An 18,476-nucleotide genomic window follows, 5' to 3' on the forward strand; every position below is an offset into this window, starting at 1 on the left:
GGTTGTATGTCCGGAATACTCGATCTAACGGCAAAAATCAGGAGCCGTTTTCTGTAAGTTTTTTTTAGATCTCGTTCTTTTTTTTTCCCCAGTCAGCCACTGCAAGGTCTGTAGCTATAGCAACAGCTTCAGCTAGACGCTTGCAGCTGCAGCCGACTCTTTAGAAGCTGTTGCTAAGCAACAGTGTTTGTTGTCAGATACGGAGATGAAAACCTCCGTATGCTTCAACATTAACTTTGTATGTCCGGCAGTTTTGATAGATCGGCAACACGCCGGTCCCGTCAGTGCCGGGTATCACAAAGTTTCCTGTAATGAGGAGTAGCTGGAGTGCAGGTATATCAGTAACTTTTGTCAATACCAAGATGAAGGAAAAACTTATCTTGAGAATTCTTTCGCCTGTCTGAAGAACTTCTGTAATAAAGATACACAGACAGACTATGGCTAACATGATGTGCGCTCCTACTTACCAGCTCCTGAAGTAGTAACCAGCCTGGGTTTACTACGGGCGCCATCCCCTCTGGTAGTGTATGCTGCTACAGTAATGGAATATGTTGTTTCAGGCATCAGTCCCCCAATAGCAGCTTCCTATTATTAAATGCATCAGAAATGAATAGGTTACCATGTTTATCTGTCCACACAGAACCCCAGCGTTACACACATGCTAATAAGGAACAATCAGGATGCTGCACGGTGCACAACTGGAAGCCGGACCAATGGGCTAGCAAAAGAGGCCTGGCCAGCATCGGACAAAAAGGGAAAACACGAGCCAAAGTATTGTATCGGGATGGGATAAGGAGATACTTCCAGGGCCTTGGCAGTGCACTGTGCCAGCATGCTATGCAGGGAGCCCATGGCTTTCATAAATATGTTCTTCATAAATTAATTAGGAATGGTCATGGGTTTAAATGTTTTATTATCTAGTCTAAAAGAAAAATCAATGCTTTTAAAGAATCTGTGACTCCAGAACATATTAACAGCTTAATTTAAAAGAATAAATATAAAATGCACGTCACAGTTGATTGTTTGGAGAAAATAATCAGAAGTAATTGTGATTTGATCAGGTACTGTATTACACTGCATTTTGTTAGCACTAATGATTATAATAAAATTTGCATCCTAGCTAATTAAACCAGGTGCATTCTTTGTGTGTGTAATCCAGGTGAAACGATCGTATCTTCCAGCAGTCCTCGTTCTAACTGAAGTGCTGAATTCAACAAACCACAGAAACAACAATAAACAATGGACACAGCACATCAATTAATAACATGTAAAGGAAATAATGCATTAACAAGTCAAAGAAGACTAACTAGGGCAATAATTTGTGGAAATCAAAAAGCAACACCAATGCACTGCAAACCACTTTTTCCACACATGCACACAGCTGTAAACACTGCCACCTTCATCCAAACTCCTGCAGTCAATTGTTTGAGGTGAATAAGGCTCTGATTCATCCAGGACACCGAGTAAAGCTGTTCAGTTTTGAGCTAATAGGAAACGCCCTTTGTTCAGATCAAGCGAATGTCAGCTTTTTCTTTTCTCTGTGATATGGCCTATTAATGCAGCTGGAAATGTCCATCTATGGATTGAGTATACACTAACACGATTTATGATTTTACCAAATTAGTCATCTGGGCATTAAACGGAATAACCACATTGTTGCCCTGTTCCTTTCTGAAATTAGAAAAGGAATCACTGCTATTTTGAAAACTATACCACGGATTGTTCTGTTTGGAAAGCAAATATATTACTTGGGGTGAATACCTGTATCCACATCATTCCACTAAATATACCAGAGGGCTAGGGATATTGAGTTGTGTCTCTAGCCTACAACAATCTCATTAACTTCGGTGGCTGGGATGGGAATTATTTATTTAAACCTGTATGGTTGGATTTCCCTCTTCCTGTCCGCTGACCTGACTTCCATGACCCCGACTCAGTTTTCTGAGTTGGGGGAGCCTGCCAATGGCCCTGAAGAAACACCGGATGGTGCTGCAGCACCAAAAGAGGCAGCAGCAGCATTAAAGAGGCAGAAAGTCCCAAAGACTTCAACTGAAGGATGAGACCAAAGCCTTCAACAGGTACGTGTTTGGGTAGGGTCAAGGCGGTTGAGAATTGAGGGAGAAGTGGCAGTTACAAGGTGCATTAAGGCTCTTCAGAGCCTTCCACAGCTACCCCAGGGACTGAGCATTGGGACAAGGGGCATTCGGTAAGGAAATGGACCAGGAAACCAGACCTCGTCCCACTCGTAGATATTTGTATACGGTGGGCAGCTAAGTAGTGGCCAGCGGCAGTCCCAGCAGGGGCAGTGAGGGAAATTTAGGTTTGGGCAGTGAGGTGGCATTAGATCTTGCCGCCCAGTTTTGCTCTCTTTTCTGTTGCTATCCAGCTCGTAGAGTTTTGTCATTTTGTAATTTACAGTTCACAAATAAATGTAATTAATAAAGGGTAGCCAGTCTATTTGGAAAAGGGCATGTCCTCAAAAATATCCTCAGGCAAGGAGGCAGAAATCTACATAAAAAACAAGATACCTTATACATTCATTCACTGCTAGCACTGAGACTGATAGTTGACTGTGGGTTTTGTTCTTTCTCACTGATCCTTTCCATTTCTTATCCCAAATCTTTCATGGCATGTTAAAAACAAGACAGGCTGATCTTTATCAGGCTTTGTTTTTTTTTGTCGCCCAGACAGTCTGGAGAACTGCCCAGCTTAGTGATCCAGCACTACTGGTTTAAATGAAACCAGTACAAAACGAACAAAACAAGTCTCAACAAGCAACACATCACACGCAACACAGTGAAGGGGAGAAAAAGCACGCATTGTGCCAGCACCATTGCAACATAGTATAGATTTGCAGCTACAAGTACAATACCCATTAGATTCTCCCAGCAAGTATATTTCTCATGCAACTGTGTAATTCAGAGAGAGCAGAGGAAGCTCAATGCAAAATGGTAATGCAGGATGTCAAAGAGAGGTGATCAATAAAGGTGTACACTGCACATTCTTTCTCTTTTCTTTATTCCCATCTAAAAATTCAACAACCAAATGCTATTTCTATTGTTCCTTTTTAGCTTGTCCACACTATCCCACATTTTACCTTTATATAGACGCATGCAAGCATATTACATTTATTGTCACTGCTATCATTCAGAGGCAAACTGGACATTAATTAGCTGAAAACAAATTTGATTTTTCGATGATTTTGCACGGATTTGAAATTGAAGGGAGGAATCAAGTTAACTTCGATCATAATTTACGTAAAATGACTAACGTTTCAGTGGAATGTGATGTAAAGTAAAAGTGCGCACAAATTGTGCTTTTAATAATTTTACAATCCACCAAACAAAACAAGTGTGATGATATTGCTGATTTCTCCCTTGATTTTTCCATTAAGCGCTCCTATATTCACTTAGTGACCTTCAGCTAACAGGACAGGTGAATAAGCTCAGCCTTCTTCATTACCAAGGGCTCCTGCTAAACGTGCAATTTCACGATTTAGCTGAAGGGAAAGTGTTGTCATGTACCAAAATTTAATCTGTGGGTCAGAAGCACCATTACTGCTAGGATGATTGAAACCCTTTGGATTGCTATACTGCAATTCTCCCCCTTTCAGGACTGTGTTGTAAATAATAGCTCTCAATGAGCCTGGCAAAGCATTTGCAGTTCCAAAGATTGCTTAACCATTAATAAGAGAGACTACTAAATCACCGCCGCCCTTTCCAATTGTTTTTTGCTATAGTAAATGGAGAAGGTCTGAGCAAACTGCATGACTGTCCACAGTTATTTTGGAAAAAAGGGTGGCTTTTGTTTATGCAAAATTGGTTTCAGATTTACTGCATCACTTAGCACTGAAAAAAGCAGATTTGTTGAATTTACATTGTGGTGACTCCATTTATTGACTAGTTTAATAAAATCTGTGTCTTACCAGGACCATGATCACTGACTCTAATGCTGTTCACTTTTAGCCCAGAGGCAGCATTTTTGCCACAAGGCAAGACAGATGCCATCAGTGCCATCACTTGGTTGAGCAGAGAGCAATTTTGGCATCAAAGTCAAGGGATCCACTACAGACTTCCCTTAGTACAGTGACTCTAATACAAAGGCCAGTTTTGTAAGGTACACTGAATTCTTAAATCTGCATCAAGACCCAACACATTTCTTCTCTATTTAAACCATCTCTGTTACATTCATCTTTGACATCCCTCTGATGACTTATGATAGAAAGCCCATGCCCAGACTTGCACGTGTTTATTACTCACATAGTCCTGGGTGTCCTCAGACTCCCACTGAATGGATGGGTTTGGGGAAAATAAAGACAATTAGAAAGAAGGGATTAGAGGAAAGACCATCTAGACTGGATTAGTAAGGATACATGCTAACTATGAATGGAAAAAATAAGGAACACATTTTAAAATAGCAACTTTCAGACTGCTTTGCACAGCAATTAGTATAGTTTATTATTTAACTCTTCAAAACCAGAAGAAGATTCAGCCATCTGCATTCACAGCGGCAGTGTTTGGAACCTGCTCACATTAATACCTGCTGCTTACCCTTTGTTTAACAGTTACCTCTTATAATACACAGCCCATGGCTGCCATGTACCATTTATTTCATGCCACACTTCAGGTCATCTAATACAAAATCAGAGATACAATACAGAAATAAAGTCTAAAGGTTACACACACATACATGATATAATGGTAAACCTTTCCACCAAATCCTTATGATTATACTATATCTAGAACAGCATCTTCCATTTATTTTTTGCTCATTTGGACTCTTTTTACTGATATGGACTTGTTAAGCATGTGGTTTATTCACATAATTCCACTGATATAAAATGATTATCTGTTATTGAAATTTTGACACATAGTTATAAATATAAGGAGACAAGTTAATCATCTCAAGCACAATGGAATTTTAGCCAAGAACAAGGAAAATGCTCATTTGTACACAATATGCAATAAGATTTTGTCAGAATGAAGCTTCTCAGTATGTGGATCAATGTCTCCCGCAAGACGCCAAATTTAGATAAACCTAATCTAAAGCTAAGCACCAGGATGAGTCATATCAGTGCACTGGCATTCTATATCCTGAGCATCTATTGGTAAATCTACCACTGGGGCTATTCCACTTCTAATAAGGGACAGGCCAACCCAGTAATCCCAGATTTTTCAACAATGACTTTCTATGTTTGTTGGTAATAAAAACACAAATTGAATACATGATGCACAATCAATTTCCCAATAATTAATTGTAGAACATTTCTTGATAAACTGCTAGGAATCACATCAAGTTTACTAATCTTATGTAAACAGAATAACAAATGAAGAAAACAAATGTGCTCAGTCAACATTTCACTGCCAACATAAAAACTAGTCAGGAATTATTTTTCGGTCGAAAGCTAATTTTGGGGTTCAGCTGATAAGCTTTGTATTTGAAGTTTAGCCTGAGTTATTTATAATCATAATTTGAGGGACAGCACCTCATCTTTCGATTAGCCCTCCACTGTCTCTAAATTGTCAGACTGCTTGTCCGACATCCAGTACTGGATGAGCAGAAATTTCCTCCAACTAAGTATCGGGAAGACTGGAGTCATTGTCTTCAGTCCCCGTCACAAACTCCGTCCCTAGCCACTGACTCCATCCCTCTCCCTAGCATCTGTCTGAGGCTTAACCAGGCTGTCCGCAACCTTGGTGTCATATTTGATCCTGAAATGAGCTTCCGATCACATATCTGCGCCATAACTAAGACTGCCGATTTCCACCTCCGGAACATCGCCCATCTCTGCCTCTGCCTCAGCTAATCTGCCTTTGTTACCTCTAGACTTGACTATTCCAACGCACTCCTGGCTGGCCTGCCACGTTCTACCCTATGTAAACTTGAGGTCATCGAAAGCTCTGCTGCCCGTATCCTAACTTGCACCAAGTCCCGTTCACCCATCATCCCTGTGCACACTGACCTACATTGGCTCCCGGTTAAGCAAGGCCTCGATTTTAAAATTCTCCTCCTGGTTTTCAAATCCCTTCATGGCCTTGCCTCTCCCTATCTCTGTATTCTTCTCCAGCCCCACAACCCCCACCTCCACACTCCGAGATATCTGCGCTCCTCAAATTCTGGCCTGCTGAGCACCCTGATTTTAATCGCTCAACCATCGCTTGGCCATACCTTCAGCTGCCAAGGGTGTAAGCTCTGGAATTCCCTCCCTAAACCTCTCTGCCTCTCTTTCCTCCTTTAAGGCGCTCCTTAAAACCTACCTCTTTGACCAAGCTGTTGATCTGGTGCCCTAATTTCTCCTTACGTGGTTCGTGGCAAATTTTGTTTTATAATGCTCCTGTGAAGCGCCTTGGGACATTTTACTATGTTTAAAGGTGCTATATAAATACAAATTGTTGTTGTAGGCACTTTGCAGCCTTCCGGACTCAACACGGAGTTCAACAATTTCAGATCATAACCACTGCTCCCATTTTTTCGGTCAACAGTTATTGGTAATGATATTGCTATTGTAATTTTCTGCTCCTCTAGACCCATCTTTTGTTTCTTTTATTATCCTACTGCCACCCCATTTTGCCTTGCATCATCATCCCTTGTCATTTAATCACCATTTTTCCAAAACCTGAAAAAGATAATAAAAGGGTTTGCAAATTGTCCACTCTTCATTTTCTGCTTACAATATTAGTGCAGAGAGAAAGAGTTATGTGGTATGTTCCAAACACCATTTGTGGAGGATAAAGGGACTGAAGTCTGTACCAGATCAATACAAACAAATGTCTGTTCTGGGCAATTACAGATAAAGCAAATATAGTCATTGTCTGAAAAGCACATAACTTCAAGCTCAGACTCAACAAATCAATATGCACCAGCAAAGCACTTTGGACTAAACAATATTAATATATATTTTTATAAGACTACATTTGAGACAACTAGTCACCCATTTTGCTTTCATTCAGTAGTTCATAAATGTACCTTATAATATACAGTAATTCCTTTCTTCCTCTCAGCATGTTAAAGTAATTTTTAATAACTCAACTATCAACAACTAACTGTTCTTACCTGGTCTTCTGCTAACATCACATCTTTAATGATTGGATGTCCTTGTGGTTCCCCTTTTTCCAAACGCACGTAAGTGACCTGGTATCCACGGATTTGTCCATGCTGTTTGTTAGACACTGGGGGCTTCCATGTGACTTTGATTGTTGTTGAGTTCACTGACTCTGCTTCCACTTTCCGTGGTGGAGCACTAGGCACTATGACAAAATGTACAGTGATTACCTGCAAGAATTTCTTTTAGGATTGATTTAAGAACTCCTAAAACTCATACATACTTTATAGTAAGCACCTTCTTCCACCACCCATTGTAAAGATTTAACAGAATTGTGGTATGCAGTATCAAACTTACAAGTGGGGGATTCCCCTCTGAAAAACACACACACACACACTCACTTGATATGAGCAGTTCCTTCCCAAAAACAAAATCATCTACAGAAAAACTAACAAAATTTAAATCCATTAAACACATCTACGAACTGCCTTCAGAAAATGAAACACTAATTCAACAATTTGGGTTGGACTCATACAAAGTTCCCAGAGGTTAAAAACAGTGTCACCCAGTTCCCAATTTTCTTCAAATCATGGAGGTCACTGCTCTCACTTCTACTTGTTTTTTTTCTCCATATAAACAATCCCCGCTGTGGAGTTATTCCAGACAGAAATGTAACTGATGATAAGCAGAAACATCACAAATCGACTGCTGAGACTTGAATTCTCAATGACGAATACTGTAAAATGATAACCCAATTTTCACACATGTCTAACCAAGAAATATGATGAACACACAGTGTGGGGAAGGGAGGTAAAGTTTATACCTTAAAACTGCATTTAAGCAATTTCTCCCATTTATGTGCATTTATTTAATGCAGCTTCTGTTGCATTCTCCATGTGTGGTCTGGACAGTGTGCATGTTGGTGAACCATTTAGCTAATGGGCCATCATTGCTGAATCTAATGTTGTCCTCACTTTTCATTCACATAAGCTCCCTTTCAGAAATATCACTGGAGAGTGATTGAGTGGCTAATTTTCCCCACCATAGCCTCGGGACATCCAAGGCCAACTGTCACGTTTCCCACTACTGCGACTTACGAACAACACAGACTCTGTACGACTCCATATTACACCACATGGTGCATTTACTAGATTAGCAATTGAGGTTGGGCTCAGGTTATATCTTTTTACAAACTCCCCCTCTGTATGGCATATATTTTTTGAATGCAGATGTGCTGCAAATAAATCACAACTGGTAGTTAACATTAATTGCCATGTAGTTGGTACCTCTACAAAAAGATCAAGAGCATTTTCTATTTAACACAAAATCAACATGTTGTTGTGTTTAGGGATTGTGCAAAATGACAGCTGTATCAGTTTGCAAACAGACCAGCTACTGAGCAACTGATGTTGCCTAACAAACTAGATGTGCACGAATCCCATTACCCAGTGTCAGCAAAAATGTCTGCTTTGCACCTGCTGTGAATTAAAACATTTATCTGCCATCCACTTGAAGAACCCCCTAACTAATTAGCAATTATTTACATGCAAACGTTCCAAAATTACTTTCTCCTTTAGTCTGCAGATCCCCACAAATTTAATTCTAAAGACCAATTTTGCCCTCAAAATTATAGGAAGAGAGAGGGAGGGAAGAAATTTATTTTTCAATCTATAGACATCTGACGTTTCATCGGAAGGGGAGTTATGTGCCCTCAGACATGATGATTAAACAGTTAACTCTTAACAGGAAGAACTTAACAGGAAGTATATCAATGAAACTTGCTGCGTTTTTTTAAAGATCTATTAAATTGGTTTATCTGGAGTTTGGAAGAATGAGAGGGGATCTCATTGAAACTTATAAAATTCTGGCAGAACTGGACAGACTAGATGCAGGGAGGATGTTCCCAATGATCGGGGAATCCAGAACCAGGGGTCACAGTCTAAGGATAAGGGGTTAGCCTTTAGGACAGAAATGAGGAGGAATTTCTTCACCCAGAGAGTGGTGAACCTGTGGAATTCTCTACCACAGAGGACAGTAGAGGCCAATTCATTAAATATATTCAAGAAGGAGTTGGATATATTTCTTAAGGCTAAAGGAATCAAGGGGTATGGGGAGAAAGCAGGGACAGGGTACTGAATTTGGATGATCAGCCATGATTGCATTGAATGGCGGAGCAGGCTTGAGGGGCCGAATGGCCTACTCCTGCTCCTATCTTTTATGTTTCTATGTTTTGTGACATCACTCTCTGCATTGTATGACATTAGTGGTACAATGTCATTGTGCACTGTTGCTTATTATTGACAGCCAGCCATATAGAACTAAACTGAGGTGAGCAATATTTAAAAAAATTGACAGATAAACCAACTTAATAGATCTTTAAAAAAAAATGGAGCAGATGGGAAATAGGATTTCTCTTTCCACGGGTCCTGTAAGTATGTAAGCAGTGGTGGATTCTATATGAAACATTAGTATGAACCGCTTTTCAATGTAGTTCCAACTTTCAGCATGGAGTATAATTTGTCCTGTACACGTACAAAGCAGTGGTTGGAATAGGATATTGTTCAGTAAGTACTATACCATCGTACGTGAAATCAGAATAGAAGGTCCTGAGGGATAATGTTCAATATTAATATAGATCCTGAGTGTAGTCTTAAAGGAATGACAATACTGAATATTGGGATTTATACCACCCATTAAACTTGTGGAAAGAAGTAAAAGTTTAAAATAGCAATTCCAGCTAACAAGAAAGGAAAAGGTAATTTCAAATTGCCAACCAGGGATGTGAATTGTAACAAGAGAAGGAAACAAATTTGGTCTGAAAAGGAGTTTAGATGCATGCTGGTGTAACCAAGATGAATAAAAAATAAAGTAAAGGAGGTTAAGAAACTGGTCATAAGAGGTATGATAAAAAATTAGGTTAGGAGAGCAAGGAATAGCAAAAGAAATCTCAAGCATTTCTAGGAATACCATTTGCAGCAGGGTGAAAAAAAATTGTTGACACCGCTGAAAGATCCCAAAGGTGACATATCAAGCGACCAAATGATAGCAAACAGACATGTAGGTCTGTGTGTTGCGAGAGTAAGCCACGGTAATCTTTCCAGCATGGTAGTTGAATTTTATGGGAGATGGGGGGCTGTAGTGGTGGAAACAAAAGAAATAATAAAAATAATAGAAATATCAGATAAGACAGTCACTGTCAGATAGGCTGAGAAAGGTAATGGAGGACAAGGCAATAGGCCCAGAACTCATTCATACAAAAGGCACTTAGAGAAGTGGCTAATGAAATCAGTCTTGCCCTTGCCACTATTTTTCAGGAATAGTGCCCGAGGGTTGAAAAGCAGCTAACATAACATCAATCTTTAATAAGGGATAGAAGGATGATCCAGAAAACTACAGGTCACTGAGCACAGCATCTATTGCAGGTAAAAGTATTAGAAGCTATTCTTGGAGAGGGGATAATTTAACACTTAAATAGATATGGTAACGCAAGAGAAAGTCAGCACGGATTAATAGAAGTGAGGCTTTCTAACGATCGTACTATAATTCTTCGAAGAAATAACGGACCTAGTTGACAATAGAAATCCTATACACAGATTTTAGGAAGCCATTTAATATCATGGCACAGAAGTAATTTGTACACAAGATAGGAAGGTATGGAATAAAAGGAAAGTTTGGAAATTGGCTAAACCAGAGAAAAGAGTGGTTGTGATTGACGAGATGCCACAAGTATCATAGCTGGGTCCACTGCTGTTTATAGGGTATACAAATGATTTGGAGCTCGAGACAGAAACAAAGTAGTCTCTAGATTTGCAGTTGACAGTAAATTGAGGGAGGGAGATCAAACAGTAAGGGAGCACACAAACCAAATACAAAGAAATCTGAATAGATTAGTGGACTGATGAGTGACAAATGGTACTTGAGTTGCACAAATTTTAATGATTAAAAGACTAGAAAAAAGAAATCAAGTGTGATAATATGGTGGCAGAGAGAGCTGAGCCGGCACTGCCCTTCAGGTGGTGAAGCTGCCATCTTACCCGAGCAAACTACACTGCTCTACTGGACTATACTATAAGACTTCGCTTCAAGTTTCAAGGTAACTTTTTCTAGCTTACAGCCCAACCATCCCCCACCTGCTGCTGTTACCTGCTGAGCAACTGCTTGTACTTCAGTGCACTGCTGGTTTCTCAGCTTTATTTTGCTGCTGTATAGGTTCTGGCCAGAAAGCCACTTCTCCTGGGCCAAAGGCTACGGGGGAGAAATTCGGTATCGCCCTGTTTGGGGCGCAATTATCGGTCGGACGCAAAGTTTAGCGCCTGGCGCTAATTATCGCCTCCGACTGCAAACTTGGCGTTTATTGCTCCTGGAGGTGATTGGAGCGCTAACGCCGAGGAGTGAGGCGCTACCTCAGAGCGCTGGCGAAGCTCAGGTGATGTCAGTTAGCAATGGAACACAGACACACTGGCGCTGGGCAGTTCTTAAAGGGGTGGGTCGATCTTGCTCTCCATCCACACCCTGCTCATTGCAGCCTTGAATCTCGGCCTGGAGAGACCTGTACATCAATTCTGCTGGAAAGAACAATGGAGAGGGCCCAGGGAAAGAGCTCAGAGTGCAGCCCCCATAGTCTCTTCTAAATCGATGCAAGGAAGGTGAAATCAAAATGAGCCTGCAAGGTGCTGCTCAGTACCCAAAACTCCTTCACACAGCATTGAATCTCTCCAGAAGTCTCTCTCTCAGAATGCGTGGTGCAAAAATGTCGGCGACAAAAAAGGCAGGAATCGGCCGCCTTTAAATAGCGCTCCCCCAGTCTCGTCCCGACTGCAAAACATTCCCCTCTACCTGTCGTTGCTAGCGGCAGACAGAAAGGCAGGGGGCGCCACTCAATATCTGGTCCGGGGTGCTACCGGGGCTTTGCACGCTCGACTGACGTCACTATCTGCAGGCGCAGGAGATCGTGGCAGTAGTGTTTAGCGCCGCCGCAAAATGTCTGGTCAATTTCGCGAGTGGCACAAACATCGCCACGCCTGGGCGCTAGTTGCTTTGCTAATTCCCACGAGGTGGCTGGCCCTCTTAGGGCGCTAACAGGAGGCGCTAAGCAACCGAATTTCCACCCCCATTTCTCCACTGTTTTTGGACTTTATAGTGAGCTCAACACAGCTGCCGTTTTCTACAGAGACTGTATCCTCTACTAGGTTGTCTATATTCTAGTATCTGGTTTGCTACTGTGTCCTCAGTTTTGTGCTCCTCTGCTGGGCATTTTTCACTCTATGCTGAGCTAGCTTTGATCTGTTTCTACTGGCTCCCATTCTGCTAATGGATTCTGCTCCACTGCTGCCAGAGGACCTTTGCTCTACTGCTTTCTGCCTGCTTCCTACTGCATTTGACTTCATTCATCTCTCCGCTGGTATACTGGATCCGTTGGTGTGCACTCTGAATCACTATGGCCACTACTCACCTTTGCTGGACACCTGGATTAACTGATGCTAGCTCATGGTCGATTCTACACATGTCCTTGGATCTCCATTTTCCACAGAAATACCTCTACCAAAATGCCCACTGATATTCCCCGAAACAGCTCCTGGACTCACTCGCCCTCCACACCTGTCGCCGATCCTGGACATCAGTTCAACGGTGCTAAAAGCCGACTCCACCCTGTCTAAAAGTCACCTTTATCTCACCACGGGGCCTCTGGCTTTAACATTAGACTCTCTCTTATTACCTCATCTCTATTCTTTGTTTACAACCAGGAAATATCTAGCCTAATCTTTGCCATTATTTCTATCTCCCTTTTTTCTTTTTCTTCTCTTTATCCCTCCTGGGCATTTCACTGCTGTCTCCTCGCCTTCCTGTTAACCAGTCATGCCTCCTGCAAATCCATACCCCAAACCTTCTCTATCTTTCATTCTCCTGCCACCGTCCCAAGATTCACTCCCTCTTGATTAAGAGTGTAAGACTTTGCTTCAAGTGGCTCGGTAGCACCACTACTGACCGAGCTGGCTGAGTCCTGAAGGACATAACTGCCAGTCTGGGCCTGCGACAGGTGGTGAGGGAACCAACACGAGGGGAAAAACCTACTTGACCTCGTCCTCACCAATCTACCTGTCGCAGATGCATCTGTCCATGACAGTATTGGTAGCAGTGACCACCGCACAGTCATTGTGGAGACAAAGTCCCGTCTTCACACTGAGGACACCCTCCATCGTGCTGTGTGGTGCTACCACCGTGCTAAATGGGATAGATTCAGAACAGATCTAGCAGCTCAAAATTGGGCATCCATAAGGCGCTGTGGGCCATCAGCAGCAGCAGAATTGTATTCCACCACAATCTGTAACCTCATGGTCCGGCATATCCCTCACTCTACATTACCATCAAGCCAGGGTACCACTCCTGGATCAATAAGGAGTGTAGAAGAGCATGCCAGGAGCAGCACCAGGCGTACATAAAAATGAGGTGCCAACCTGGGGAAGCTGCAACACAGGACTACATCCATCCTAAAAAGCAGAAGCAGCATGCTATAGACAGGGCTAAACGATCCCACAATCAACGGATCAGATCAAAGCTCTGTAGACCTGCCACAACCAGTCGTGAATGGTGGTGGACCATTAAACAACTAGCGGGAGGAGGAGGCTCCATGAATATCCGCATCCTCAATGACGGCGGAGCCCGGCACGTGTACAAAAGACAAGGCTGAAGCGTTTGCAACCATCTTCGGCCAGAAGTGCCGAGTGGATGATCCATATCGGTCTACTCCTGAGGTTCCCACCATCATAGAAGCAAGCCTTCAGCCAATTTGATTCACTCCACGTGATATCAAGAAATGGCTGAGCACACTGGATACAGCAAAGGGTATAGGCCCCAACAACATCCTGGCTATCGTGCTGATAACATCTGCTCCAGAACTAGCTGCGCCTCTAGCCAAGCTGTTCCAGTACAGCTACAACACTGGCATCTATCTGACAATGTGGAAAACGGCCCCGGTATGTCCTGCCCACAAAAAGCAGGACAAATCCAACCCGGCCAATTACCGCCCCTTCAGTCTACTCTTAATTATCAGCAAAGTGATGGAAGGTGTCATCGAAAGTGCTATCAAACGGCACGTACTCACCAATAACCTGCTCACTGATGCCTAGTTTGGGTTCCACTAAGACCACTCGGCTCCTGACCTCATTACAGCCTTGGTCCAAACATGGACAAAGGAGCTGAATTCCAGAGGCGAGGGGAGAGTGACATCCCTTGACACCAAGGCAGCATTTGACAGAGTGTGGCATCAAGGAGCCCTAGTAAAACTGAAGTCAATGGGAACCAGGGGGAAAATGCTCCACTGGCTGGAGTCATACCTAGCACAAAGGAAGATGGTTGTGGTGGTTGAAGGTCAATCATCACAGCCCCAGGACATCGCTGCAGAAGTTCCTCAGGGCAGTGTCTTAGGCCCAACCATCTTCAGCTGCTTCATCAATGACCTTCTCTCCAACATAAGGTCAGAAATGGGGATGTTGGCTGACGACTGCACAGTGTTCAGCGCCATTCACAGCTCCTCAGATAATGAAGCAGTCCATTCCCGCATGCAACAAGACCTGGACGACCTTCAGGCTTGGGCTGATAAGTGGCAGGTAACATTCGCGCCACAGAAGTGCCAGGCAATGACTACCTCCAACAAGCGAGAGTCTAACCACCTCCCCCTGACATTCAACGGTATTACCATCGCCGAATCTCCCACCATCAACATCCTGGGGGTCACCATTGACCAGAAACTTAACTGGACCAGCCACATAAATACTGTGGCAACAAGAGCAGGTCAGAGGCTAGGTTTTCTGCGGTGAGTGTCTCACCTCCTGACTCCCCTAAGCCTTTCCACCATCTACAAGGCACAAGTAAGGAGTGTGATGGAATACTCTCCACTTGCCTGGATGAGTGCAGCTCCAACAACACTCAAGAAGCTCGACACCATCCAGGACAAAGCAGCCCGCTTGATTGGCACCCCATCCACCACCTTAAACATTCACTCCCTCCACCACCGGCGCACTGTGGCTGCAGTGTGTACCATCTACAAGATCCACTGCAGCAACTCGCTAAGGCTTCTTCAGCAGCACCTCCCAAACCCGTGACCTCTTCCACCTAGAAGGAAATGGGCAGCAGGCGCATGGGAACACCACCACCTCCAAGTTCCCCTCCAAGTCACACACCATCCTGACTTAGAAGTATATCGCCGATCCTTCATCGTCGCTGGGTCAAAATCCTGGAACTCCCTCCCTAACAGCACTGTGGGAGTACCATCACCACACAGACTGGAGCGGTTCAAGAAGGCGGCTCACCACCACCTTCTCAAGGGCAATAAATGCTGGCCTTGCCAGCGATGCCCACTTCCCATAAGCAACATTTTTTTTTTTTTAAAAAGCCCACTGCTTCCTAATGTGTGCTCTCAGCATTCTCTGATGTGCCTCCTTATGAGGCCCAACTGCCCCATTCTACTCTCTCGCTTACCTTCCCAACCAGCACACCCCAAGGTCTAATCTTCCTCCTTCCTGTCCCACCTCTAACCCCATGGAGTCTGTTAGCAGAACAACAAACCCCACTGCACTCTGCATCTCCCTGCAGGATATCTGTTCACTTGCCAAGAAGGAATAATGATCTAATTGCAATGTGGATGACAGGAACTTGGCTCATGGGTGATGACACCTACCCCTTTTCTGCAGCCTCCCCACCTGGCTATACCTTCCACCACCTCCCCTGCCCAAACCACCGCGGTGGCGTGTGGCCCGTATCACCAAATCTCACCTCGGTCTGTCCCCCCGATTTCCCCGTTACCTTCTCCCCGGTTGCGCACCTCACCTTGTTCCACCCCTCTCGCCTCAGCTTTAAAATCTTTGTTTTCTACCACGTTCCCAAGCTCCACACCAAGATTCTCACCGAGATACGCTTACTGCTTTCTGCACTCAGCCTCTGCACCGAGTAACTTTTCATCTTCAGTGATTTCAATCTCCATCTCAACTCACCTTTATCGCTTGTTCATTGCTCACCTGTCCTTCCATAACCTCTCCCTCCATATGAACTGTAATACCCATATTCACGGCCACCTCCGCAACCGTACCATCTCATGTGGGCTCTCTATTCCCAGTGTGTTAATCACAGACAAGGTCATCTCTGATCACTTTCTTGTATCCCCCACCACTCACATCCCCCTTTCAAACCCACTTCGTTCTACATCTGCCCCTGGAAATAAGTCTCCCGCAAGCCACTTACAACAACACTTTCAAGCTCCCAACACTCAAGGCTTTGGCCTTCCATTCGCCACGATACTTCTGCAGCTGCCGATCTGCTCAATCACATCTCCACCTCTGATGCCCTTGTCCCCAGTAAATCCCTACTCTTTCCCACCCTAGTCATTCCCCTTGGTACGGCCTCCATCTTTGTTCTCTTAAGTTGAAGGGTCTCAGATTTGAACATTTATGGCACATAACTGGCTTAGCCACACATTGCCTGATATGGTTGGACCACATCAAGTACTATTGGGCCCTGCTCTCCTCTGCCAAAACTGCTCACCACTCCAGAATCATTCTGGAATGCAAAGATGACCCTGGCTCCTTTTCTCCACTACCAACCATCTCCTAAAACCCCTTTCCCCATGCCTTTCCACCCTCATCTCCAACAACAAGTGCGAGGAGCTCATGGACTTCTTTGTCACTAAGATTGATACCAATCTCAGGAGGTTGAAGAGCCTGGGATTGTTTACTTTGAAGAAGAGAAATCCAAATTATTCAGGTATTCAAGATAATTTAGGAGATAAATAAATTGACCCTGATAACATGTTTAGAGATCACCACAAACTCTAGAACCAGAGGACATATTCAAAAGCTTAAGAAAAGAATGATGCAGAAACGTTTAGTGACTTTACACAGAGGGTGATGATCATGTGGAATGGACTGGCCAAGGAGGCAGTCTGTGTAGAAAAATTTAAAGGAGAATTGGATAGATATTGGAGAAGGTGGGTGATTGAGAGGTATTAGTTTTCAGGACCAAACAGATAGACTGCAGTGTCTTTTCAGGTTCTTTACTTCCCTATATTCCATCAGAACTAAGATAAAACAGATACAGAGGTAAATAAACATTCAAGAGTTCTAGATACCACAATTCTCAGAGGAGTTTTTAAACAACACTAGGTTCTGCTTCACATTCAGGTATGCCAACTTGGATAGATCAGACACCAAGGACACAAGTTGGGGACAAAGATCTTTGGTTCAATCTATCGACCGCATCACTTGCAATTGTAAATGAATAGACAACAGATGATGGAATATTTGATTTTTACCTGATGCCACTGACAAAATTGTGTTTCTCATTTTTGTGGGGCGAGATTCATTTAAATATATATATAATTCATAAAATAGCATGGACACAAATATTTCTTAAACAATTAAATGCATAATTGCTGTAATTTCTATGTAAGGAACTACGGTACCCCTTTGCTAATAGGCTGGTTACTCGTTGCACAGAATAGTTTTGAATATAATTTGCATGAAGACAACTGAAATGAAGCAGTTAGTGTGGACAGCAAATACTCGTTATGTGTTTTGTTGCATGGAAAAGGTGGGAGAATTATCATCTTATTTCTCCAGAACAGGCTGCGATCATAGCATTATACACTAAATTCATTTATTACCAGCAAATTTTGTCTGTACGCTTTAATACAATTAACTTTTACATTAAAACACATACTTACAGAAATTTATAGCAGGTTTCCATTTGAATTTAACCTTGTCTTTGAATTGTTTGGTAAAACTTTTGTCTTTGAAAAGTTGGTGAAAGGGGTACCACAATGTTAAAGCATATTTAACTTTATTTTCAAATGACCTACCATCCTCATCCGTGCGGACATTCACAGGTGTGCTCTTCGGACCTGGCCCAACGTTGGTGTGAGCTCTTACCCACACCCGATATTCAGTCCACTTCTCCAGACCCTCAACTAGCGAGCTGGTTGCTTCTGCCTCAATGTTGTCCATAATGTGTTTCACGTTGTCCTCACTATCCATTGCCTGATACATAATGGAGTATTTGGTAATGACGCCATTACGACTGTTTGCTGGCGGTGGACGCCAACTTACCCGAATGCTGGTAGAGCTGATGGAGAATCCATGGACATCTTGAGGTGGGGCGGAGGGGGCTAGTGAATAAATGGAGGGGGATGAAGGGTAATGAATGAAGTAAGGTGGCAAAAGACTAACCAGAAAATACATACTAGAACAAAAAAATGCATGCTGACAACAAAAAATTAACATTAAAACACAATTCAAACTTTTAAAAATGTTTAAACTTACTAAATTCTAACAGCATTCAGTCATGCATAAATACAGTAAAATAATATTATGGTAGGGTAAAGAATACAAAAAATAAACGCTGAACATTCATGCAAAGTACCTACCTTAAATTGTACAGAATGCAA

General features: G+C 42.9%; 1 protein-coding gene across 11 annotated transcripts in view; it reads right to left on the reverse strand.

Moving 5' to 3' along the window:
- LOC147122263 (receptor-type tyrosine-protein phosphatase F-like) overlaps positions 1-18,476 on the reverse strand; it is a 654,652-nt gene that overhangs the window by 153,857 nt on the left and 482,319 nt on the right. For 4 of the 11 annotated variants that reach the window (XM_085983218.1, XM_085983215.1, XM_085983214.1 and 1 more), the window contains exons 11-14: positions 17,892-18,197; positions 7,054-7,247; positions 4,260-4,286; positions 468-585 (exon numbers count right to left, since the gene is read on the reverse strand). In XM_085983218.1, the coding sequence (XP_085839344.1) occupies positions 468-585; positions 4,260-4,286; positions 7,054-7,247; positions 17,892-18,197 (645 nt within the window). The remainder of the gene's footprint in view (positions 1-467; positions 586-4,259; positions 4,287-7,053; positions 7,248-17,891; positions 18,198-18,476) is intronic. The other 7 variants (XM_085983216.1, XM_085983224.1, XM_085983220.1 and 4 more) reach the window with 3 other exon arrangements.

Source organism: Somniosus microcephalus, chromosome 3 (genome assembly GCF_052327205.1).
Source record: "Somniosus microcephalus isolate GS21.2 chromosome 3, FLI_Smic_1.0, whole genome shotgun sequence".
Lineage (NCBI taxonomy): Eukaryota > Metazoa > Chordata > Chondrichthyes > Squaliformes > Somniosidae > Somniosus > Somniosus microcephalus.